At 39.3% G+C, this 25086-nt stretch overlaps 1 protein-coding gene and 1 long non-coding RNA gene across 2 annotated transcripts; one reads left to right on the top strand and one right to left on the bottom strand.

Annotated features, from left to right (window-relative positions):
* CA3 (carbonic anhydrase 3) lies at positions 1 to 10299 on the top strand. The gene is made up of 7 exons (XM_054498911.2): positions 1 to 247; positions 1016 to 1213; positions 3363 to 3481; positions 5318 to 5410; positions 6456 to 6518; positions 7414 to 7569; positions 9297 to 10299. Exons 1-7 carry the CDS (start codon positions 103 to 105, stop codon positions 9414 to 9416), a joined length of 894 nt encoding a protein of 297 aa, XP_054354886.1. The 5' UTR covers positions 1 to 102; the 3' UTR covers positions 9417 to 10299.
* On the bottom strand, positions 3162 to 24709 carry LOC129042670 (uncharacterized). Its single transcript, XR_010127253.1, has 4 exons — positions 24107 to 24709; positions 23911 to 23976; positions 3395 to 3527; positions 3162 to 3312 (listed from the first exon to the last, which is right to left on the bottom strand). It is a non-coding gene; the product is annotated as an uncharacterized LOC129042670 (long non-coding RNA).
* Between the last annotated feature and the right edge of the window lie 377 nt (positions 24710 to 25086).

Consider the following 25086-nt stretch of genomic DNA (forward strand, 5'->3'; position numbering starts at 1 on the left):
GACAGCTGTCCCGCTCTTGGAATTCATTGGCTTCCTCTACCCGCCCTCCCAAATACCACCCCAATCTAGTTTAGCCCCCCGCCCCACCCTCGCTGACCTAATATGGCCATGCAGCCTGCGGGGGGGAGCTACATAAAAGCACAGGCTCGCGGAGACTCTGCACCACGCAGGGGTAGAGAAAGCAGGAGCCGTCCAGCGCGGAGGAAGGCGACCATGGCCAAGGAGTGGGGCTACGCCAGTCACAACGGTGAGTGCAGGCAGCCGCGACCCGGCCAGGAAGGGATGCCAGTCCAGGAGAGCCCTGCCATTGCACAGAAATGGGCAACTTCAGAGACTGCAGTGGAAAATGTAGGAGTAGGATAAGACCTAACATTTACTGAGGCTTTTCAACTGCCAAATTCTGCTGCTTCTTTTTTTCCTTCGTCTCATTTAGTTCTCCCTAGTATGGAGTTTTTATTTCCCTTGGAGAAAACTGAAGTGCAGAGAAGTTGGATCACTTGCCTAAGATCTCATTGCCTCTGAGAAGTCAGACAGCCCGAGGTCAGGTGTGACTGGCTCTTATTCTGTTACACTGGGCAAGCACGTAACCTGAGGGTGGTGCCGGTGTGAGAATCTCTGCTCTGCCTAAGCTTCTCCCTAATCCAAGGCAAAGGAATATGGGTGTGCTCTGAAACCCACAACATAATGCTCAAATGTAGGTGGTCAATATTATTTTATTCCAACTGTATGATGGAAGGTGGCATTGGTTAAAAAAAAATGTGATAAAGTTTATCTCAAAAATAAGCCTTTGAGCAAGCAGAGTGAACACATTGAGTTAAATAGTCTCCATGTGTGCTATTCACAAAACTACCAATAGGCCTGAAATGAATTCTAAGTCTCTTATTGCCCAGTCTGAAACATAAGACCTTTTTGAAATCACTGTCTAGCCTCTCTGTATTTTGCTGGTTTAGTCAATTAGAAAGAGGCCTTGGGTTGTGCCACCAAATAAATACATCCCCTCGACTTTATTTCCTAGGTCCCGACCACTGGCATGAACTTTTCCCAAATGCCAAGGGGGAAAACCAGTCGCCCGTTGAGCTGCATACTAAAGACATCAGGCATGACCCTTCTCTGCAGCCATGGTCAGTGTCTTATGATGGCGGCTCTGCCAAGACCGTCCTGAATAACGGGAAGACCTGCCGAGTTGTATTTGATGATACTTATGATAGGTCAAGTAAGTATGACAGTGAGGTAGAATCACATGGATGTTTTCAATGTCATATTGACAAGATGTGGTTTATGACACAGTACCAGAATTAATGGGGAGAGGGAGCACTTTATCTCTTAAAATGCAGATGACATTTGACTTTGCTTTAGTCATGAATAATTATATTTATGTATTGAAGAGAAATGTCGCACCCTCCAAACTTGGTCTCTGTGAAAACGGCCCCATGTCTAAGCTAAAAGTTGGCAATGCATTCCCGAAATGGAACATGATAGGACAGAGATGACAATAAACTCAAATGAGTATTCTTCAGCCTATACCTGAGGGTTCTTGTGCTTCTTGTCCATGGTCTGGAGAACCAGGCTTCCACTCTAAATTGCATAGATTCCATTCTACAAAGCCAGATATACAATAGAAACCCTAAATAGGCACTTTATTCCCTTGGTGCCTGTGAGGTGACCAATCTAGGGGAGAGAATAGGGCCATTGAAGGTGTCAAGATGACTTGCCTTCAAGCCTTCAGTGGGGTTCATCTGATTAATCATTTTGGTGAGTATTTTTGAAATATCTGACAATTTCTTCTTGAGTAGTAGTTGTGTGTGAGACAGCAACTGAAAAATACATGTTTAGAAAAAACAAATCTCTTTATTTCACCTACACTAGTAAGCAAATCAGTAAAATAAAAGAAGGCTAGTCAGAAATACTTTATTTCACGATAAATGAGGTAAGAAAGAATCTTCCTTTAATATTTTGGTGCTTGATGTACAGCAAAATAATTCCTTATAGCCCCATTTCTAATAAAGTTGTATTTATTGATATACATAAATGAACATTCTTAATGATGTTGTCATGAAGAATGATATTCATAATTCCTACCTACTAGGAGGTTCCAAGTCACAGAAATTTAAATTTTCTTAAACAGTGGTTTCGTATTGCTATTGTTTCCTTTTTTCCCCTTCTCCTTATATATTAAGTACCATTTTGAAAGCAACATAACAAAATTAACATATCTATTAGGTTGAACCATATGAAAATGCCATTTTTGTGTGCAAAAATAGTTGAATATTGTCAATTTCATATAGTTTATTCTAATAAATTGGACTCACATGTCCCTATAATAACTGTTCTGAGTGGTTGGACAGGAAAAATGCAATGAATTGAACCACTCCGCTTCTACATGAACAAACTCATATAGGCCTAGCCTCATTGTTTGAGGTCTATGTTTATGGCTTTCTCTGGGCCACTTATTGTGGGCAACCTCTTCCAAAATAGCTATGCTCTGAATTCTATTTTGATCTAGCTTATATTGCCAAATCTTGATCTTAGGGTTTCTGCATAGTTTCCAATATACTTTGGAAGACATTTGAACCTCTAAATCACTCTGCAATGGGTTGAGATGTTTATCAACAAGCCCAAATTAATGCTGCTGAGAATTATCTAGTTTAATCATCCACATTGATTGGTTTTCTGGGAAATTTCTGAATTTTCCATTTCATCTCATTTGAATAGACACAGTCTAAATTAGACATAGATGAAAGTTCTTGCTCGTTGTCTTAAAGAAAAGTGTAGTTGGAAGCAACACGTGGAGAAGGAATTCACATTTGCTCAGTGATCATCGTGCAGGCACTATGATGAGCACTTTAAGGTGCTTAATCTCAGTTAATCTTCACAGCAGCTCTGAAAGTTTGGTATTATTATCACCTTCTTAGAGACGTGAAAGTGGGTTCAGAGAAGTTTAGCAACTTGCCTGAGATCACAGAACTAGCAAGGGGTGAAGCCAGCATTAGAAACCTACATCCACCTGGTTCTCAACTGTCCAGTTCTTCCCACTGCACCACACTACTGACCTGTTCTTTGGGTGTATGCATCCTCATTGTCTATCTGTTGTTTTAATTTTACTTTCCTAAATGTTAAAATGATGTTTCAATAATAATGAAACAAGCAAACAAAATAAGAAAGACAGAAAAGAACAATCATTTATCTTGACATATCCCCAGACTTCATTTTGTGAGGAGTCCAGTGTCCTGGGAGTGGCACCATCCACCAGCAAACTGACCACATTTTGTCCATTAAGCCTTGGCTCTAAGAGCACTTGATTAAAGTAGAGCTCTGTAAAAGAAGCATGAATTCACTGTTGACCAAGCTTATCTGAATCACAGTGCTGAGAGGGGGTCCTCTCCCTGGACCTTACCGACTTCGCCAGTTTCATCTTCACTGGGGCTCTTCGGATGATCATGGCTCTGAGCACACCGTGGATGGAGTCAAGTACGCAGCAGAGGTAAGAGGAACTGCCATAATCCATTCTCGGTCTCATACAGTGAAAACTGCAAAATTAAAAATAAGAACCACAGCAACAAAGCATCATCCACTGCTTTTGTTTCAAGTCTATAGTTATGAAAAGAGCTGTACTAGTTTTAGCTAAACTGAAGCTGCCGAACATTCTAGGCTAGACAGGTAAAAGGGTATAGGTGAGTTGGCATCAAACATGAAGATTTCCAAGGTTACGTTAAGAAACTGGGGCGAGTGCAGTGGCTCACGCCTGTAATCTCAACACTTTGGAAGGCTGAGGCAGGTGGATTGCTTGAGCCCAGGAGTTCGAGACCAGCCTGGGCAATATGGTGAAACCCTGTCTCTACAAAAAATACAAAAATTAGCCTGGCATGGTGGCGTGCACCTGTGGTCCCAGCTACAAAGGAGGCTGAGGTGGGAAGATCACTTGAGCCTGGGAGGTCGAGGCTGCAGTGACCCGTGATTGCACCACTTCACTCCAGCCTGAGCAACAGAGTAAGACCCTGTCTCGAAAAAAAAAGCCCTAAAAGTTAGAAATTGGATAGCTACTTAATAAGAAAGCCCGGCGTCCTCAATGGAACTGGAAAAGGGATAGCTAATACTTCTTAAATGCTTACATGTATTAACTCATTAGATCCTCTTAGCTACCTTATGAGACAGGTTACAGATGAGGAAACAGAAGGCATAGAAAAGACACATAATAAAGTCACACGGCTGGTGAGTGCTAGTGCTCTACCTGATACAGACTGGCTTCAGAGTTCATCATCTTATCCAGTGCCCTATGCTGCCTATTTTATAAGAATATAGTGCTCTAGAAATAGCATTTAGAAATTCTGAATAATGCTTATGTTCCAATCTCTTAATGAACCGTGTGCGTATATATGTGTGTGTATATCTATATATACACACGCATACATATTTACACACACATAGAGATATGTGTACACACATACCATTTAATCTAAGCACATACTACTCTCTGTCTCAGTTAACTCATTAAAGAAAAATATGAACTGTAACTCAGATCAACGCATCAAATTACAAGGGTTTAAGACAGGCCTCTGACATGTTCTCTTTATAAAGCCAAACCAATAAGTGGTGGCAATTGCCTTGGAGGTGAGGACCAATTCATTTTTCCTGCTTTACTCTTTTCCAAAGATAGGGTCTGGTTAACATAGGGGCTGTGACAGAAGCTCAGAAACACTCTATGAACATGTTCTTAAGCAGAATCATTAGGCACCTTAGTTCTTGGTCAAATTAAATTCTGCGAAACCCAGAGTACTTCACTGTGATCTTTCTGTTTCTTTACAGCCAATCTAGAGAGCCATGGCAAGATAAATTAAGTATTGAGAATGCCTTCTAGACATCTTCCCCAACCAAATGGGGAAAGTTGAGTATATTTCTTACAGATGCAGGCAAGGCTTTCAGTTTGACCTTTGCACATGGGATTATTTCATACTTTTGGTCTTGAATAAAACATTTTTTAACTGCTGCAAATGATTGTATCCTCTTGCCATTCTCTGTAACTCAGCATAGAAAGTTTGATTAACCTAACTGGTGCTCATGTTCTAAATTAAGATCAGGTTGCCACCAGGTTTCAGAGCTCTGGTTGATAAAAGGAGATAAATAAATAATTTTATATGCTTTTTATTTGAGCCACTAGAAATGTTACCAAAATATTACATGCTACTCTTTCAAATGTTCTCAGCTTTTATGAGAGTGCTCAGCAAGCTTAGCCTGTACAATGATTGAGTTTATTGTGGATAATGTTGTACTTATTTCCATATTCCAGGAATTTACCTTCTAATCTGTCTTATGGTTTCAGCTTCATTTGGTTCACTGGAACCCGAAGTATAACACTTTTAAAGAAGCCCTGAAGCAGCGCGATGGGATCGCTGTGATTGGCATTTTTCTGAAGGTAAAGTAAAAATTGACTATATATTCTCTTCCAGACTTTATTTCCCTACTAATGCTTAGCATAGTTTGAGTTTCATTTCCTCATTTTTACCTTCCTCTTTCTATATGCATTTTATTATTCATTCAACTAATCAAGATATTTCTGCTAAGATCAGCTCAAAATGTCTTGCTTTTCTCTAAAAGTGTATCTTTTACCACACTCCAGGACCCCTAGAACTTCTAAATTTTCCCCAGATGTGGGATGTGTGTGTGTGTGTGTGTGTGTGTGTGTGTGTAGGTGTTGGGGACAGAGCCTTAGAGTGAGCTTATTACGGTGGTGGTAAGGGCAAAGGTGGCATATATTCATTTTCTTTTCTCACTGCTCAACTTCAATTGCACTGGAAACCAGAAAAGTCAGTGTTGGGAACCATATGATTCCAAGTCCCTGGCTGGACATCCCCTCGGCTTGAGGTGGTCACCACTCACATGATCCCAGGCTAAGACAGCACATGGATTGTGTGTGTTGTTGAGCCAGCCTTGCTTTAAAGAAGACTTAGTGTCATTAACACATGAGGTTAGTGGTAACATAATCTAGATTTCAAGCCAGAGGTGAAAATCTGGCTTCTTTCTCTTTGAATGACCTGATTTGTTTTAGGTTCTTAATTCATTGGGTCATTTTTGGTACCTGAGCACAGCACAGCAGGAGGTGGAGTAGGTCTGAGAAGAAAGACAATGAGTTTAGTTTGGGATACATAGGGTCCATTTTGGTTCTAAATCTGTTTTTTAGAAAAGTGGAATGACTTTGCAGAGAAGGTCAAAGACACAGAACTAGATGAATGTGTAATTTTGCGGTCCTGTACTTCAGAAGCCTGGAGTCCAAATTTAGATCAGAAAATATATACTCTAAAATCTTGAGGAAAAATAAACTTATGTTTTTGCCTAGTACGAGATATTCTGGCAGATTTATAAACACTAGTTGCAGATGGATGGATCAAAATCAGCTTTGAAGACAATCCTAAACTATGGAGAAGTAAAAGAACTATACTTGGATTTCTATTTTCTTACAGATAGGACGTGAGAATGGCGAGTTCCAGATTTTCCTTGATGCATTGGACAAGATTAAGACAAAGGTAAACAAAAATCATTTTCCCTCCTAAAACATAAAGCAGATTATGCAGATTTTCTTTACACATTTTCAAGTATTTTTTTCACCTAAAATCTGTTACTAAGTTTGATGGATATGCTAAGCATACATATAAAAATAAATGCTATTTGTATGGCATACAGTTTTTAGAGCAATTTCACATATATCAGTTTTTTTTAATGGTCATAGTCATCCTGTCAGATAATCACTTTCTCAGTGGAGTAAGTGAAAGTCGGAGAAGTTGAGTGGTCACTGTATCCTTGCCCAACACACACACACACACACACACACAGCATATATGCACGCATACCATCACGGAGCTACTGAATGTCAGCTGGTGCTGGTCTTTTGAGTCTTGGTGATGAGCTTTCTGGGAAGCACTTATACATTTAAAATCTTCACAATAGACTCATGTAAGTAACAGAAACATTTTAATTGTTTTTTTTTGTGACCGTTCTAATAAAATATTATTGTGTTTTATTAACAGAGAAAGTAAGTATTCCAAGTAGCTCATTCAATAAAAATGCAAGCCTGATATTTTTTGGTATCATCAAGAACAAAACATTAACTTATATGAAATAATTCAATTAGACTTGAGATATCAGTTTCTCCTTTTTCTTGAGTGACAGAATTATAGTTCTACTCACAGCTAAAACACTAAGGAACACAGTATGACAGTGATTGTGTCAGTTCAAGTAATAATGTGCCAACCAGCTTCCCTGCTTTGATCTTTATTTCTGAAAGGCTTATACTTTGTTTAGAAGTTCTATTTTCTCTATTGCATTTGAAATCCATTCTCACAAATAAAGTGGTGAGGGCATTGGGGTCAGTGGGCATGTGCATGCATGCACTCACTGCACCTGCAACCTGCTCTTACCCAGGGCAAGGAGGCGCCCTTCACAAAGTTTGACCCATCCTGCCTGTTCCCGGCATGCCGGGACTACTGGACCTACCAGGGCTCATTCACCACGCCACCCTGCGAGGAATGCATTGTGTGGCTGCTGCTGAAGGAGCCCATGACCGTGAGCTCTGACCAGGTGAGCAGCTTTGTGAACACGTGGGCTTATGTTGCTGTCTGCCTATGTAAGATACAGATGCTAAATCAAAAATACATAGCTACTAACTGGATACTCATTGAACAGCTCTATGGCTAGCAATTTCATGGTCTGCCCTGGTTCATTACAACCAGCCTGCTCAGCTTTCTAAAACTTGGCCCCCAAAGGGTACCAGGATAAATGCAACTCATTGAAAAGTAGTTTTAATACCGAACATGACTGAGTTTATGCTCTATAAACACTTTAAAGGGTTTAGATTAATATGAGTCTTTGTTAATTTGGATGTTGCCAAATACTGAGCACTGGTAAGGAGATGGGATGCTAAATACAGACCTGGAGAAGAGAAGGGTGCTAATGGAAAGGATTTAACAATTTTGTATGCTATATATTATTTCTGCAGTTTTACAGATACATAATTCAAGGCTCAAAAGTTCAGTAATTTGTCCGTGATCACACAGCCAAGTGCAGGATTCTAATCCCACCTCCAAACTGTTTCCAGTACTTTTTGGCATCTCTTCTCAAGGTTCCCTTCTTACTGTTCGATCTAAAGAGTGTCCTAGTAACATTCATTAAAAACACTATCAAGGAAAAGCTGTGCAGGAGAAAATAAGTGGGCAAGAACATGGAGAAAAACAGATTGAAGCAAGTAAGCAACACAGGGACTCACAACTTAGAGCATGCATGTACTCTAATAGTAAAATCAGTTTCCCAGTGTGTGTCTCTTGCATAAGGCAACAGCTTTCATATTTATGTCAGTTGTAAACTCAAGTTTATAAAGACATTTTTATTAAAAGATCAGATATAACAACCTTGTTCAGTGATATAACTATTTTGAAAGAATGAAATTTTTTCAAGGAGAAATCTAAAAATATTTTAATATAGAATCATAGTGTTATTAATCAGAATTTCTTATTTTCTTATCCTTTAAGAAAGAAAAGTCATTTTAAAATTGAAAATGTAGTATGAGTTTGATTTCTTTTTGCTCTTAAAATAATTGACTCCATAAACTTATACAATAAAGGTCTATTACATTTTATTTACACTGATATATGGATGTGGTCATCCTCTCCAACAAAGTATGTAGTTCATACTGACCCCTGAAATAAAAAATAAATGTTTCCAGATTCAAGAGGAAAAGGTTGTGATCAGAGGGCATAGTGATCCTGTATAGAATGAAGAAAAGGGCTTTACAAATAAAGAAAAAATGTGTGTCACTCTGGAGCTGCTAGCTAAATAGCTCTGGACTGGACACTGGGGACAGGTTGTGTGGTTTGCTTGTTGTGTTTAAAATACTAGTATTGGCCAGGCACAGTGGCTTACGCCTGTAATCCCAGTACTTTGGGGGTCCGAGGCGGGTGGATGACCTGAGGTCAGGAGTTCGAGACCAGCCTGGCCAAGATGGTGAAACCCCATCTCTACTAAAAATACAAAAAATTAGCCGGGCAAGGTTGTGAACACCTGTAATCCCAGCTATTCGGGAGGCTGAGGCAGGAGAATCGCTTGAGTTCTGTGAGGTGGAGGTTGCAGTGAGCCAAGATCACACCACTGCACTCCAGCCTGGCTACAGAGCGAGACTCCGTCTCAAAAAAAAAAAAAAAACAAACAAAAACCAACAACAAAAAAAACCCCACCAGTTTACACCTCTTTGTCACATAGTGTGTCCAGTTGATCCAAATGTCTTGTTAACAGTCTGCCCCCGCCCTTTGCAGATGGCCAAGCTGCGTAGCCTCCTGTCCAGTGCTGAGAACGAGCCCCCAGTGCCCCTTGTGGGCAACTGGCGACCTCCACAGCCTATCAATAACAGGGTGGTGAGAGCTTCCTTCAAATGAGGCTGCTGGATCTTGCCCTCTTCAGGAAAGGAAACCTGCCGTTGGAGAGCTTGGTTCCTTGCCTCCTTCTGGTGCTCCTTACTTCAAGTGTATTTCATTTTTTCACACTGAGCAATGAATATGAGAGATGTGGTCACCAAGAAACCAAAGTTACTTTTGACAAGATCTAATATGAAAGCATAGATTTCACATTTGATCTCTGTAATAATCATCTTTCCTATAAAAGCAGCATTTTTAGTAAAGTTTAGTAAAGTTTCAAAGAAGAAGAAGATGTCCAGAGATGGAAGAGTAAAGATATTTTTAAAATGGCTAGCTATTGGGCACCAGTTTTTCTGTTATCTAAAATTTTACAGAACTTCATTGTTTTTATTTTTATATTATGAGTTGTCCATCTTAAAGAAATATGAGTAATTCTACATGTAGTAGAGGTGTATGAAGATCATATAACAATTAAACATAAGCCAGAAATTAAAATGACTATGGACAGCAAGAATTGAGCTAATATGTTTTAACTCTTAACACCAGCAAGAAGTCAGTCATTTATTGAAGTTTTAGCTACTAAGATTACTTGGTTTTGATTACCAATGAAAAGAAAACACAATACAATCAGGAGTTTTCAAATTTTTGATTCAGTATTTGAATTTCTTCTTCATAAATGTAGTTGAATTTATCCTAGTATTTTTCTTTACCTGAAGGAGGGTCATTTATTTTTAATTCCACTACATTTTTCTTTGCATGATTATTAAAATAAAAACTGCCTCTGTTGTCTTTCTCACTGGAGGCTGGAATGAATGATCACTAGAACACAAAAGAGTGAATGATGACACTTGAAGTCAAAGCAGTTGTACTGATCACCAGAACCAATAAAGACATGAATGGAAAACGTTGAGTGTTGTGTTTTTTTAAATGGAAAGCCATCATAAATGACAAAAATGGAGTTTAACTAAGAGCAACAAACTTTGTAAGTTTGTTTTTTTAGCTGAAGGATGGCACTAAGGGCTGAAATTCTGAGTTTGGATGCTACATTCGTCAAGGAAGGCCAGAAAAAAAAATAAAAAAGCAATTAGTGAAGGCCTTCTGAGGAAACTGCAGACCAGAAGAGGAATGTATGGCCATATATCTGATAGTGGGAAATACTTTCCAGAGGTCTCAAAATTGGTTTAGGATTCTGGGGTTCAGACTAGTGCAATGGGTTTTAGGGGCATGAAATCAAGTCAGACTGTAGCTTTTACATCCATATTTTTAAAAATTGTGCCTTTAGGATGATGCTGGCCTAACACTGCAAAAATCCATATATTTAGACCTTTAAACCATTTAATATAATATCTTTAGACATAAAGTCTAAGTTTACAGTTAGTGGCTTTGATACATCTTTCATCACCTCACTGGCCAATATGTTAACTTACTTTAGAAAGTGACAGGAATAAGTTCATTACCCTAAAGAATGAAATAATATTGGGTCAAGAGAGTCCTGAGATGCCAGAAGTCAAATCACGTAACAGAGTCCTATGAGGCTAAAGTTATTTAACAGATTACCACCCAGGTGAAGTCAAGCCAGGTTGGTCAGTGCGAACTAGAAGTGTTAATTAAATCCCTTGAAATTAGGAGGTGTGGAGCTTTGATCATGAGTGAAAATACACAAGCTGATTCTCTCAAGGTACTTATTTAGTAATGCTTATGCACTGTAAAAGATGTATCCAGTATTGACTCTATGTGGGGGAGGAACATATGACTTAACGCCAGCTACGAATGGTCCTTATTCCAGTACACAAGCTGAACAAGGTTAGAACCGTTTTGAGGGAAAATGCCCCATCAGAAGAGGCTATCTTCATAGACCATATGCTCTATGAGGGCACAAATATGCGTCTTGCATGCTGACGTTCACCTTGTTGTCTGATACTGTGTCTGGCACATAATAATTACTCAATTAATATTTGTTGAATAAGTGATGTCATGAATATAGATGAATTCGGGTAAAATACGTACCTTCTTGAACAACACATCACATGGTTAATAGGAATATTGTTTCTTGTTTATCTTAGTTTAAATTTCCTTGGAAAATGATCTCACTAGCTTCAAGTGGGAGCTTTCTAGTAGAACATACTTCTCCCCCTCCCTCCAGTCTGAGTCATTGACAATGCTCACAATTATCGCCCATCTTAAAATTTCCTCACAGCTTCTCAAAGTGCTAAACTCAGAGTTCTGTGATATGTGATATTATAGATGTCCATTGGAATATTAAAGACATACTGTGTCCTTATTCAGCAGGGGGATCATTTTCCTGATCATAAACAGGCCCCCAAACAATTGCATTTCAGATACACACAGCCTTACAAAGGGGCATGGCCAAGAACTGCTGTGGTAAAAAGATTTCAGCATCTGCCAACTTTTGTTCTTCAGGGTATAATCATTGTAGGTATTTTAAAATTTGAAAATAGGGCAGAAACTAATTTGAATTTGTGTTTCATAATATTCTGATGATCGTATCATTAAAAGCCTATGAATAGAGCAGAATTAACAAGAATTTATCTAACATAGGGTATTGCTAGAAGTATGCAAATATATATATTTACATATATATATATCTTTTTTTTTTTGAGATGGAGTCTGACTCTATTGCCCAGGTTGGAGTGCAGTGGTGTGATTTTGGCTCACTGCCACTTCCGCCTCCTGGGTTCAAGCGATTCTTGTTCCTCAGCTTCCTGAGTAGCTGGGATTACAGGCCTGCACCACAATGCCATGCTAATTTTTGTATTTTTAGTACAGATGGGGTTTCACCATGTTTTCCAAGCTGGTCTCAAACTCCTGACCTCAGGTGATCTGCTTACTTCGGCCTCCCAAAGTGCTAGGATTACAGGCATGAGCCACCATGCCCGGCCAAGACTAAGGGTGCAAATATATTGTTAATATAATACCTGCCTTTTAAATGAGCAAACAGGATATATTTATGAAAAGGCAAATAATTTCAGGAATATTGATCCAAAATTATTTAAACTGTACAGTCAGTGAATATTTATGTAGATGAGTGAGAAGTATTCTACATAGAACATGCAGAACTGGAGCTCTCAGTGTTTAACCATAATCATTTATGTAATTAAATGTAGTTGAAATTGATCAGCTATTAACAAGCTTGGATACATGTGGAAAAAATAATATGACAGTTATTAAGATGAGAATTGGCACAAATAAAATTGGCCTAAGAGAAATACATACGGTCTAAACCCACATCAAAGACCACACATAAAGAAAATTAATTAGATTCTAGGTTCTTTTCTAATGCCTTCTTATCTGATATTAAAGACGAGCTCCAGTTATGAGCAAAATATATTATTTTAGCAGAAGAATAAGTGAGAAGAGGTAAGAAAAATGAATGATAACTGTGAATTTCAGATTTTTAAAATTTCATATTTGGGGTATACAAATTTAATGATTTTTTTTAAAACCTACCCCTAAAGTCATTCTTAAAGTCTTAAAATGCAAATGGAAAGCAAAATCATGTTTGAATGTTATTTTCACTTAGGTCATTAGATGGCAGCAAAACATTTAAAAATTTCATGTCAGTCACTAGATGGCAGCAAAATAATTACAAAAATGACTATGACATTAAAAGCCATGCTGTTCTTTATTCACACTAATTGCAGAGCAATAAGGTTTAAAAATTGTTTTTGGCAGCCTATTTCTGTTTTTCAAATGTTTAGTATTAGCCATTAATATCTATGCAAAAGAAAAGACAGTGAAGGATTCTTACATATTTTTGAGTCTTTACAGCGAAAAATAAGGCCTGACGGATAAAAGAATAGTAGGTATTGAACTGAAACTTAAATAATGGGAAATTAACATTTTAAAGCCCTCTTCAGTTCTCAGGAGGACTAGATTGAAGTCACACAACACTTGCTGAATGTGTGGCATCAGGCAAGTTAATTTCTCTATGCCTCAGTTTCCTCATCTGTAAACAAGAATGAGAGTAATACCTGCCTCCAGGGAGATTTTAAGAATTACTTGTAAACCACTTAGAATGGTCCTTCTGACATAACTCGCAATAAGAGTTGACGATGATCCTTTATTAATTAATTTTACATCAACCAAGAAAAAATCGGATGCCTTATTCAATACCTAAAATCATGTTTCTTTCTTTAGGTATCCGTTAGTAACATCATGAATCCACACCTCATCAACAGGTAATATTAAAAGAGTTTCTATAACAGGCTCACCTCTGCTTGTTATTGGGGAAAATGGTATTTTAAACAACAATAAATTTTGTCCCATATATATAGCAGGCAAAACAAGATGTGGTCACATTGGAAACCAGCACATCACTAGAAGCAGCGATTCAGAGGAGGACCAGATAACCTTTCCTGAGGAAGCTTCTGCTCCAGGAGTTCTGCCCCTCTCCTGAGAAGCATATGGAGTTAGCAAAACATCCAGAAAATAAACCAAAAAGGAGAGTTGGAAGAACCATAGCATTCATTTAGTTCAATATTGATTTTCAAATGTTGGCAAGATAGAATCCCTTGGAGTGCAGTGCGAAGTGGAAAAATCTATCTTAATAGTAAATACAGAAAGTCTCCTGCCATGAAATTAATTTTGGACTTGTCTGAGCATGCCATAAAGTCAGAATCCTAAATGAGATGCATAAGTCACACCTGAGGGAAGAGCTTGTACTTTGGGGGTGATTCGACTACAAAAAAGGAGATAAAACAGTCTAGGCATAAAATCTAGCATAAAGGAATTAAGTAGAGAGTTAAAGAACTACTTTAGATGTGAAGGTGTTTAGTAGGCACTGCCACTTGACAACTTGACCACGTAAGTAATCACAGGTAATCAGCAGGAGTTAAGAGCGAATCTAATGGTGTAATCACAGGGGACCATGTGCACTGCAGCAGCATAAAACCCAGTGATTTAAAAGCTAATTTTAGCCAGGTTAGAATTGACTCTGCGCAGTAAACAGGAATCAGATCCTCCCTTGTATTTAAATCTTTCTCAGGTAGAGGAGACTGGAATTCCAGGGAAATATTTTGGCCATTAAGTGTACACATTTTCTGTTCAAACATGTCCATACATTTCTATAATATGTACTCAGCTCATTTGAAATTTGGATGGTTCCAAATGCATTTGTTCAAGGGAATTCTTACCCTAAAAGGAACCTGGCTCCCATGGAACTATAATACAAATGGAAGTGTTTGAAAATACTGCGCTCACAGAATTTACACTTCTGCTCTTGTGAGATCAGTTTACAGCAAGATCTAAGGCATCACAAGGGGCACGTGGATGGATCAGGACCCCAAAGAAGGGGGCCTATTAAGGGTAGGAAAATTGTACAAGCCAAGCACAGCAGATGTAAGGGCAAGGCCAAGTGCTGGGAAGAACTAAGAACTGAGAAGGCTGCACATCAGTGAATATATAGGAGCTCAGATTCTCACACTGGGAACTTTAGGAGTAACAACAACACTTTTAAATTATGTTGTTGGGGTGTGTGTGTGTGTGATAAGTAGTGGTGACAGGGAGGTTTTATGAAGGTAAAGACTTTATTGGTTTCATTACACTATTGAAGCCCCAGCACTTAACACAGTATCTGGAACCTAGAATGGAGCTCAAAGATGTTTGTTGCATGGTTGAAGGAATGAATAGATGGATGGATAAATTGATAGAGGGATGGATGGATGAACAGACAGATGGTGCAATGAAATTCCCAAAATACTGAATGCCAGTCTAGGTCCATGAGCTACTGGGAGCTGTGGCCTCATCTTAGGAAGGCCAGAGACTGGCTTCTCAAAGAGTTCTTGCAGAAATATACAGATGTCTGTTGCTGCAACACAGGCTTCTCTATAAAAAGAGTGTGCATGGAAGAAGAGAAGCAGCTTTACATATATCCAAAGCTTATCATTTGCAAATTTTAATTTTAATAACTAATTTCACTTAGTATAAAAGAGACATGTTTTAGGAGATATAACAGCAGAGTCTCTCCCCACATATTTATCTCTTTTAGCACTCATGCTTCTAAAGTGCAAGTTGAAGAGGTAGATTAGCAATGAGTCTGTGGCATTAGACTCTGATGACACTAATTGGCATGATTCATGCTGGTACTTGAACTTACCCACTCTCTCTTTTCTCTAAGTTTGCCCTAATTTTCTCATTAGTGACTTTAGTTCTCCATTTCATTCAGTTTTGTGTAGAGATGCTTATGGCAAGTTCACATACATAATAAAGATACCTCTTCCTAACACAAATCTTTGTTTCACAGTCATGATTAGCAAAGTATGATACTTTTGAAAATCCAAAAAGCATTTCCAACTGACACATTCCAGTCCATACCAGCCAAATAGATGGTAAATTCAGGTAAATTTCCTCCACAGACAATATAGGCATATACACCCCATGTATGTTCAGGTACCGATAATTACTACCTTGAGCTTTATAGGATAGCTGAGAATTTTTTTAAAAAAAGCTTTACCTCAGACAGTAAATTACTAGAAGTCACAGTCAATTATGATGGTGGTGGGTTGGGGAGTGGCAGGGTGGAATAGTAAGTACTTTGTGGCTTAACTTGTAACTTGATATGTAAATTTCAGAGAGCCTATTATAAATATTTCTTAATTAAGAGAGTATTTTAATGACACCTTATCTGAGAAGGTCTAATTCATTCCTTTTAATTTGTTTTCTCTAACAAAGGGCCTGTTGTCAAGATTGTGAGGTGTACTAAGTCTCTTATTCTTGGGAGCTTAATTGATATGAAACATTGATTAGGCCCCAAGAGGAGTGGAGAGTTGCAGAGGAATTATGAAATAACCACAAGGCATAAAGAAGAAAGTTTATAGCTCCAGGGTAATGCTTTCAGCTGGGCAAAAGTATTCACTACTTGGTATATAATTTAAAAAGCATACACAGATGGCTAAAGAAAGGCTTTTTTTTTTTTTTTTTTTGAGACACAGTATCACTCTGCTGTCACCCAGGCTGGAGTGCAATCAATGGCGGGGTTTTGGCTGGGATTACAGACACGTGCCACCATGCCTGGCTAATTTTTGTATTTTTAGTAGAGATGGGGTTTCAGCAGGTTGGCCAGGATGGTCTCAAACTTCTGACCTCAAGTGATCTGCCACCTTGGCCTCCCAGAGTGCTGGGATTACAGGTGTGAGCCACCATGTCCGGCCATAAGAAAGGCTCTTTTTGAAAAATTTTCATGCTTTTCAAAAGTGTTTATGTGTCAAGCACGGAAGAGATAAAAGCAGGTTAAGGAACTACCTAGAAGCATCAAGGAGAAGAAAAAAATTGAAAGATAAAGGCGACTTCCAAACATTGCTCAAGAGAAATGATACTAGACATGGCTGTGAATACTGAAGGAAAGGGCTTATCGGGCACAAGCACAGTGCCCAACACACTGGGCATGAAATACATGTCGAACAGTGATATCAGTGCCATAGGAAAGAAGGAACAGATAGCAGGACTGAAGGTACAGGCGACCTGCAAAACACGGTTCTGTGTCACCTGGGTCTCTGGGTCAGCAATGGACTCCAGACTCTTTTTGAATGATGTAAGGCCCCTGGGACACAGTTTTTCCACATGTTCCCAGAACATTGCATTTTTAAAAAATAAAGTATATATTCACAGTATTTTATTATTTTATATATTATAAAATATAAACAAAGTAGAAAATTTTAGAGGCTAAAAAATTAACTATAAGTAGGATTTCTCATATTTTCTTCCTGTCATGGAGCAGTCATCATGTGCACCCCTGAAGTGTGTGCAGGGTCATGTGGGGGGCAGCTGGTGCAGAGTTGAATGCTAACAAAACAGGCTACAGAGTCTCCTGCCAACTGGTCCACTTTGTTCTGTCCTGCGGTTTCTCACCAGCCATGCTGGCTTACTGTCTTATTCACTGACTCACCGAGTGGGGATTAACTGAGAGTGGAAGTAGAAGGAGATAATTCTATAACAAATCTTTAAAAAGAAAAGAGCCATTAAGACTGCTGTGAATTGTTGCATGGTTGAAGGAATGGAGGGATGGATGGATGGACAGATGGTGCAATGAAACTCCTAAAATACTGAATGCCAGTCTAGGTTCATGAGCTACTGGGAGCTGTGGCCTCATCCTAGGAAGGTCAGAGACTGGCATGTCAATGAGTTCTTGGAGGAATAGCACACATTTTTGACTCATCAGTTTTGATCTTGGGTTGGGTGGCTTTTTGAATTTGGTTGTAACTCTTTCGGCTTGGTCATAGACAGCAAAAGATAAAAAAAAAAAAGAAAAAAGCAATCACAATACATTGGTCAAGGGAAATATATTGTAGTAGTCCTTCTGTTCATTAAAATATTTAAATGACATTTATTCATTCAAGTGTGTATTATTTTCTAGCCATTGTACTCAGATGGAAGAGAGAGAGGAAGAGAGATAGAGACACTAATAGAAGCACAGAGCTAATGGTGTGGAATAATCTTTAAAAGTTTATGTGAAATGGTAAAAACACACACAATCTAACGAGAAGCAAAGAAGTGCAAAGAAAATGCCATGGGGCTTCACAGCCAGTGGCAATTTTCTTAGGTTATATACTATTTCTATTTCCCCAAATCTTAACTTTGAGTAGTTCAAAACTTTTTAAGACATCTTTTCATGTATATAGATTTTCATTCTTCTTTAGAATCAACCTGGATAAACACAAATGAGAAAACTACAGAGTTATAAAATGTAATTATCTTTGTTTCCTATAGCCTATCCACATATGTTATAGGATTATAAAGTGCTGATTTTCCACTTGTATACTCTTAAGACTGTTGTCAGTTAGTGACACCGGCGAATGAGGACTCCTGCCCTTGAACAGGAGGAAAAAACGTATTTGTAATGCCTACAATTCCCGTTGCATGGAAAATGTTAAATTGTTCTTATAACTAAAGGGAAGTCAGAAATTCCCCTATACAAAATGGTGATTTATAAGCAAAAGAGAAGTTTAATCATGTGGCAAAGCTAATATTAACTTAACCAAACCACTATGATTTAGGTGGAAAGCCATCATTGGAAATGTGTTGAAGAAAAGTGAATAGACAATAATCTTTAGGCGTAGAGGCTGGATTTTGTTCTTTTTTACTCAATCCAATAAACAAAAGATGAGTGAGGGAGTATTATGGGCAAAGCCCTGTCCTAGGGCTCACATGTTGCTGGATACATATGCAACTCTAACACAGACCTTTCACAAAAGCATTACCTTATGTATACTCTTAAGGTAGGGTTCCAAAATCTTGGTACTGTTAACGTTTTGGACAGAAAAATTCACTGTTGTCAGTGGGTGATTCTCTGCATTGTAGGCTGTTTAGCAACATCCCCGGCCTCTATCCACTAGAGGCCAATGGCACACAGTCCCTCTCTCATCCAGCTGTGAAAACCAAAAATGTGTCCAGACATTGTCAACATCCCCCTGGGGAGCAAAACTGCCTCCAGTGGAGAACCTATGTTCTAAGAAGACGTGGACTTTTATTTTTATTAGATTGATTATAGTATCACATGTGGCAGCTGTTCTGGAATATAAAATACTTAAAATGTATACTTTGCATATTTTTAGTGTAATTGTCCCACTTAATATTTCTTCCAGTTCTGGCTGAAAGTGAAACTAGGTAATGAGCTTGGAATTTATCCACTACTCTTCAAAACTAAATAGATTCTATTACTTATAGAAGAGTTAAGTGTTACTAGTTATTATGAAAAAACAAAGACACATTCAGAAACTAAATTTTTAAAAGTCTGAAAAGCTGTTTACTAAGGGAAGTTGAATTCAGCTGTTTATCATATGTAAAGTTATTGTTATCCCCTGCTACCCTAAATAGTTAAAAGGAGTTTCGCAGGAAACCCTAAAAATGGCCAGCATTTTGATAGAACATTCTATTTTATAGAGGAGTACTGCTCACATAATCTTAATGCATTGCTATTACATCACCACGAGGCAGTTGCCTTCATAAGCTCCTTGAAGGTATTTCGCTGGCCCTCAGGGAGACCACATAGCAGATGGCTAACAGTTCAAACTGTTTGGTTTCATACCTGGCCCCATCACTTCCTAGCTGAGTTACCTGGGGTAATCTGACCTACCTCTATGCCTCAGTGACACCAGCTGTAGAGTAGGACTATGTGAAGCATTCAGAACTGTGTTGGTGTGTAATCAGTTTTCAGTAAGTGTTAGCTATTTTTATAGATCAGGAACTCAAATAATGTTAATTAAATACATGTGAATTTTCATCCCAGTTAGAGAACTAGGAAAGTCAACCTGTTATTTGACAATGGAAAATATTATATGTAATGACAATCATACCATTTATTCAACAAAGAAAATATGCCAGGATTGTATCTAGCATCTTCCAGACATTCATTCTCATCACGCTGTAGAGCTAGAATTCCCTTCACACCGTTCCGCCCAGTCCCCATTTACAAATAAAGCACATGAAGTTCAGAGGGATTGCTTAGTTTGCTCAAGGTGATGCAGCAAGTAAGTGTTCAAGTCAGAGTATGAACTCGGGTCTGTCTTATTACAAAGTCGATTCTCATTTCACAATTCTATGGTTCTTGAATACAATAACAATAATCCTAATGGAGCAGCTAACAATATACCAGGAATCATGTTCATTCACATGATCAATTCACACAAACTAGTCCATTTACCACGATCAGCAGCCCTGGGTACTCTTATTACATTTCACCTTTGGAAACTGAGCTTTGAGGAGGTGAAATAAGTATATAAGATCATGTAGTGAAGAAGCCCTCGAAGCTGAATCCAAACTATAAAACCTGGGCTCTTGGCCACGTGTGATGCTGCCTCCCATCTTACCAAAGAAGGATACTGAGAGACTCAGAGTCCAAGAGGGAAGCCAGAGACAGGATTAAATAGTTTTATAGTCAGAAGAAGAAGTTTGGATCTTTCTGTAAAGGAAGTTGTCAGACGAATAAAAGCAAGGAGCTAGGCAACAGCGTGTTGTATCTGGGGATTTCTACAAGTCTCCTCATCTATAAAATAAGTAGTTGGACCAGGTAACCTCCAAACTTCTTTTAATTCTACAATGAGATATTGTTATGGTTTGCATTATACCCTCCCAGCGCATAATACACCTGTGCATAAGCCACTCCCTAGTGGCTTCCCTGTGCAACTAGTATAAAATCCTTTCTTGCTACCTGTCTGCAAGGCTCTGCAGGCTGTAGCCCCTGACTGTCTCTGACTCCACTGCTTGTCTTTTCTTCCTCAGTCACCATGCTTCAGTCACAAGCTTTTCTGTTCTAGAAACTTCCTTTCTCAGGGCCTTTATACTTGCTGTTTCCTCTGCCTGAAATGCCCTCCCCCAGATCTTTTTTCAGTGGTTCCTCAAATGTACTTCCTTCAACAGGTTTTCTATAACCACCGCATCTAAAGTAGGATTTCCTCACTCATTATTCTTTACCTCGTTCCTGTTTTACTTTCCTCATACTAATTTTCAGTATTGGAAATTTACTTTTGTTGTTTATTTTGAGTCATTTATTGTATAGTACCCCCATCCATCCCCATGTAAACTCTGTGAGGGCAGGAGTCATGTTGATTTGGTTTATGGCTATAGCCTCTGTGCTGATGCCTGACACATAATAGCATTCAGAATGATTTGCTGAGTGAATGGATGATGAGACAAGTTATCTTGTGTAGCTCACCTAGCACATAGAAAATATTAAGCACAAAATAGGAGCTGAGAAACACGTAATGGTAGTAATGATAACTGACATTGATCAAGCTCTAATTATTGGCACTAGGTTAAATCCTTCACACACTGTATCATCTCAGTCCTCACCACAACTCTGTGAGGTAGGTATTATTATTATCCTAGTTTTATAGATGAGGAAACTGAATCTTAGCACAATCAAGCAATTTGCCCAAAGTCACAAAGCTAGTAAATTAACCCAGATTCAAAACCAACCTAATTTCAGCACGATGTTATTTGCTAACTATAATCTGTAACAAAATTATTTACTAACTTCTGCAAAGTGAAACTGCCATTATCTCCATTTGGATTTTTCAAAGTTTATAATTTCAAGGAGTACTATGTGAGTAACTACTATATGTATCTTGGGACTCAGGCTGGGTAAAGGGTGCTAGGTGCCTAAGATACAGAGATAAATAATATGACACAGTGCTCAACTTCAGGAGGCACAGTTTAAGAAGAAAAACTTAAGTGTGGTAGAACTGACATCTCCATGACCCAAACACCCCTCTGTCCTCTCACAGAAAAAAAAAAACCACCTCCTGCTGTGGAGACACATTCCTCTTAAATGTTTCCCATGAACCTGGCCCAGGTGTTTAATTTTGCATTCCTTAAATTATATTCTAACTGTTTAGCACTGTCTAGGAGGGACTGAATAGCCATCATTTACTGAGTGCCTATACGTGACAGGTGATTTATCTATGCTCACTGACTGAATTCTTACAACAATGAGGTGAGTGTCATTATTCCTGCTTTACAAATGAGCAGTCAACAGCTTATTGGGGCATTGGATTATAACCCAATGATTACAATAGAGTGTCTGATTACAATGCAGAATTGCCAATATTAGGATAGAAGGATGTGTATGCAAAGACCTATGAGAGCCCCAAGAAACAAGTGGCTCTTGGCCGCCATAGATATTTATTTATTTTTATTTTGTTTGAGACAGTGTCTTACTCTGTTTCCCAGTCTGGAGTGCAGTCGCATGATCATGGCTCACTGCAGCCTCGACCTCCTGGGTTCCGATCCACCCACCTTAGCCTCCTAAGCAGTTGGGACTACAGGGGCACACCACTATGCCTGGCTAACTTCTTATTTTTTGTAGAGATGGGGTTTTGCCATGTTGCCCAGGCTGGTCTTGAGCTCCTGACCTCAAGCGATCCGCCTGCCTTGGCCTCCCAAAGTGCTGGCATTACAGGCGTGAGCTACTGAGTCCAGCCACAGATATTTACTTAAACACTATAATGGTAACAAATATGAGAATATCTGGCTTTTTATTAGCGTTTTAATTAAATATTTAATAAATAATGTATATCTCACTTTGTAAAATATTTTAACAATATCTTTATTTTTTTTGAGAAAAAGCAAGTACTTTTACATTTTTACTAAGAATAATATGTTAGAAGCTTTTTTATTACAATAATTGGAACACAGACTTTAAGTTTTTTATATTACATTTTCCTGATATACTGTCTGAATTTTTTTTTTTTTCTGGGGCAAAGAAAAGTACTTTTCTTCAGCTACTGTCAGTTCCTTTACTTAGGATTATTCTGAAATGAACCTATCCTTCCCTCTAATGGAAACATAGGTACATAATAAGATAAGCACTTTTTTTATTTCAACAAATCCAGTATTAGAGTAGTCTTTTGCAGCCAGTGAATCATGACAGCCTGCTAAGAAGAATGCCTTCAGTAAAATAAAGTTAGATTGGGACTGACCGACGTGAATGCATAAAGTTAACTCTTAAAAAAAATTGACCAGGAAAATAAAACAATGCTAAGCCAACCACTGTAATACCAAAAACGCTACTAAAAAATTTAGATTGCTTCTGAGTAACCAAAGGTGAACCACTCTCCACCCTGTGGTGAACATGTGACACTCTCCCTAACAGCAGCTCTGTGGGGAGAGCTTGCTCCCACTGAGAATTAATTCACTTTCCAGAAGTGAGAGATAAGGGAAAATTCCCGTAACAATAATCCATTTGGTGAACTGCAGTTTGGTGGTATTTGAAGTTTTACACATATTTAAGAATCAAACATGCTCTTACTTCATCCCTGTTAGGAAAGCCACAATCCAGTTTCACGGAAAATGAAAGACAAGGATTCCTGCTGATCAAATCGCCTGGCTCCCTCCACAGAATCCCGGGAAGCCACTCTACATCCATAAACTTTGTACTCAATTCTTGGCACCTATCAACGCCATATCTCCAGAGCCAAGTGAGGGTCTCATAGCAACTAAGTTAATATTTGAAAATTATGTAAAGAAACAAAATTACATCAATGGGCCCCAACAGATACAATGCACCTACAGAGGCACAAATAAAAGGTTCTTCTTTGCTACAAACTCCATTTTGTAATGGTCCTAACAATTTAAAAAGTTTATTGCTGCTTTCTTGCCTAAGAATTCCCTGTGACATCAACCCAAAACCCACACGAGCAGAAGTACACAATTTTCTAGAATCTTAGAACAAGAACAAGTAAGTCTAAACATGAATCATATTTGTTTGGGTGAAATTGACTGAAATAAATAGTAAAGAGTGATTTTGAGATAGATATTGCAAAAAGGTACACTAATAACTTATCCTTTTATTTATCTGTATATTTTCAACTGTAAGTAATGTGATGTCAAGGCCGACACAATCACATTAAACTGTGTCCTGCTTCCCCACCTGTAACTCTAATACTATTGCCCTCAGAGATTGCAGAGACCACAGAACTGAACTCCTTCCCACGGATTTTTCTGTGGCAAAGTCCCTTGTAGGAAATGAATTCTGTCTATATCTCAAAACAGCCTCACTTACCCAGTAGGCCCTGTAAGCACAGTGCCTCAGGTCCACAATAGATTTAGATGCCCAGGAAAATGTTTCCTTTTAAAATAAGAACAAAAAAGAAAAAAATTAGGTTTTGGTTAAGGAAAATGTTTAAATATATAATATTAAGATATTTATCTTTATGTCAGTGTGGGTATAAATGCGTGTTTATGAAAAAGGGACCCACCAAGGTGAAATGCCGTAGGACCCACAAATGTCATAATGCTGGCTGGCCTCAAAATGTCCTTCCTATTAAACTATTTTGAATGATTCCTAGGTATGCCAGATGCCAAGTTTTCTTGGCCAGCCAGGGAACTTCTCATGTCTTTGGAAGAAATTATCTTTCTCTTACTAGATTCTTCTGAGAAAATGATTTGTTAAAAGTTTTGGTTATTTCAAATCAGTATGTACTCAACTAGGACGTCTCCTCACCCACGTTAATTTTTTAAAGAGGAGGAAAGTAGGAGAAGATAAGCACTTCATGTAAGGCTCTGCCAGCCTACGAGGAAATGCAATCTTCCAGGTTCGCCCGAGCGTGGGCTGCGGACAGGGGACTGTGGCGCCGCTGTCTCGTTTTATTCCACGGCCGTGCAGCAGAGGGCGCGTGGCTCTCAACACTCAGTGCTGCGCGCTCCCCTGCGCCTCTAGGATCGTATCCCTATTTGCCCCAAGGTCATAGCTCCTAACCCAGCTTGCCAGCCCCAGGCCGGGGACACCAGAGACTGAGCCCTTCGCGCTGGAGACCCCAGCGCGGGTGGGGCGGGAGGGCTCCGGGGCCAGGAGACACATCACAATGGGGACAGGGGATGACGAAAGGCGCCGGGGGTCCGGGTCCCGAGCAGTCCCCGCCGCCGCCAGACTCCGCGGCCGGGAGGGGGATGGGGTGCGCGTAGACGCTCCGCGGCCCGGGTTGGACTGAGGAGCCCAGGAACCACCGCAGCCGCCGCACGCCCAGAGCTCCGAGCTTCGCTGCCAGCCCAGAACACCTGGGCCCTGCTGCTGGCTGAGGGGAGCCGGGCGGCGGGAGAGGAGCCCCGGAGCCCCGCCGGGCGCCAGCCGAGAGGGCGTTTTCCCCGCCCCCGGAGCCTCGCTCGCCCGGCCCGCCCCGAGCGCGGGGAGATCACCTCCGCCCGTCACCTCCTCCCCTTGTCGCCTAGGTCCACCCGA

Source organism: Pongo pygmaeus, chromosome 7 (genome assembly GCF_028885625.2).
Source record: "Pongo pygmaeus isolate AG05252 chromosome 7, NHGRI_mPonPyg2-v2.0_pri, whole genome shotgun sequence".
NCBI classification, from domain to species: Eukaryota; Metazoa; Chordata; class Mammalia; order Primates; family Hominidae; genus Pongo; species Pongo pygmaeus.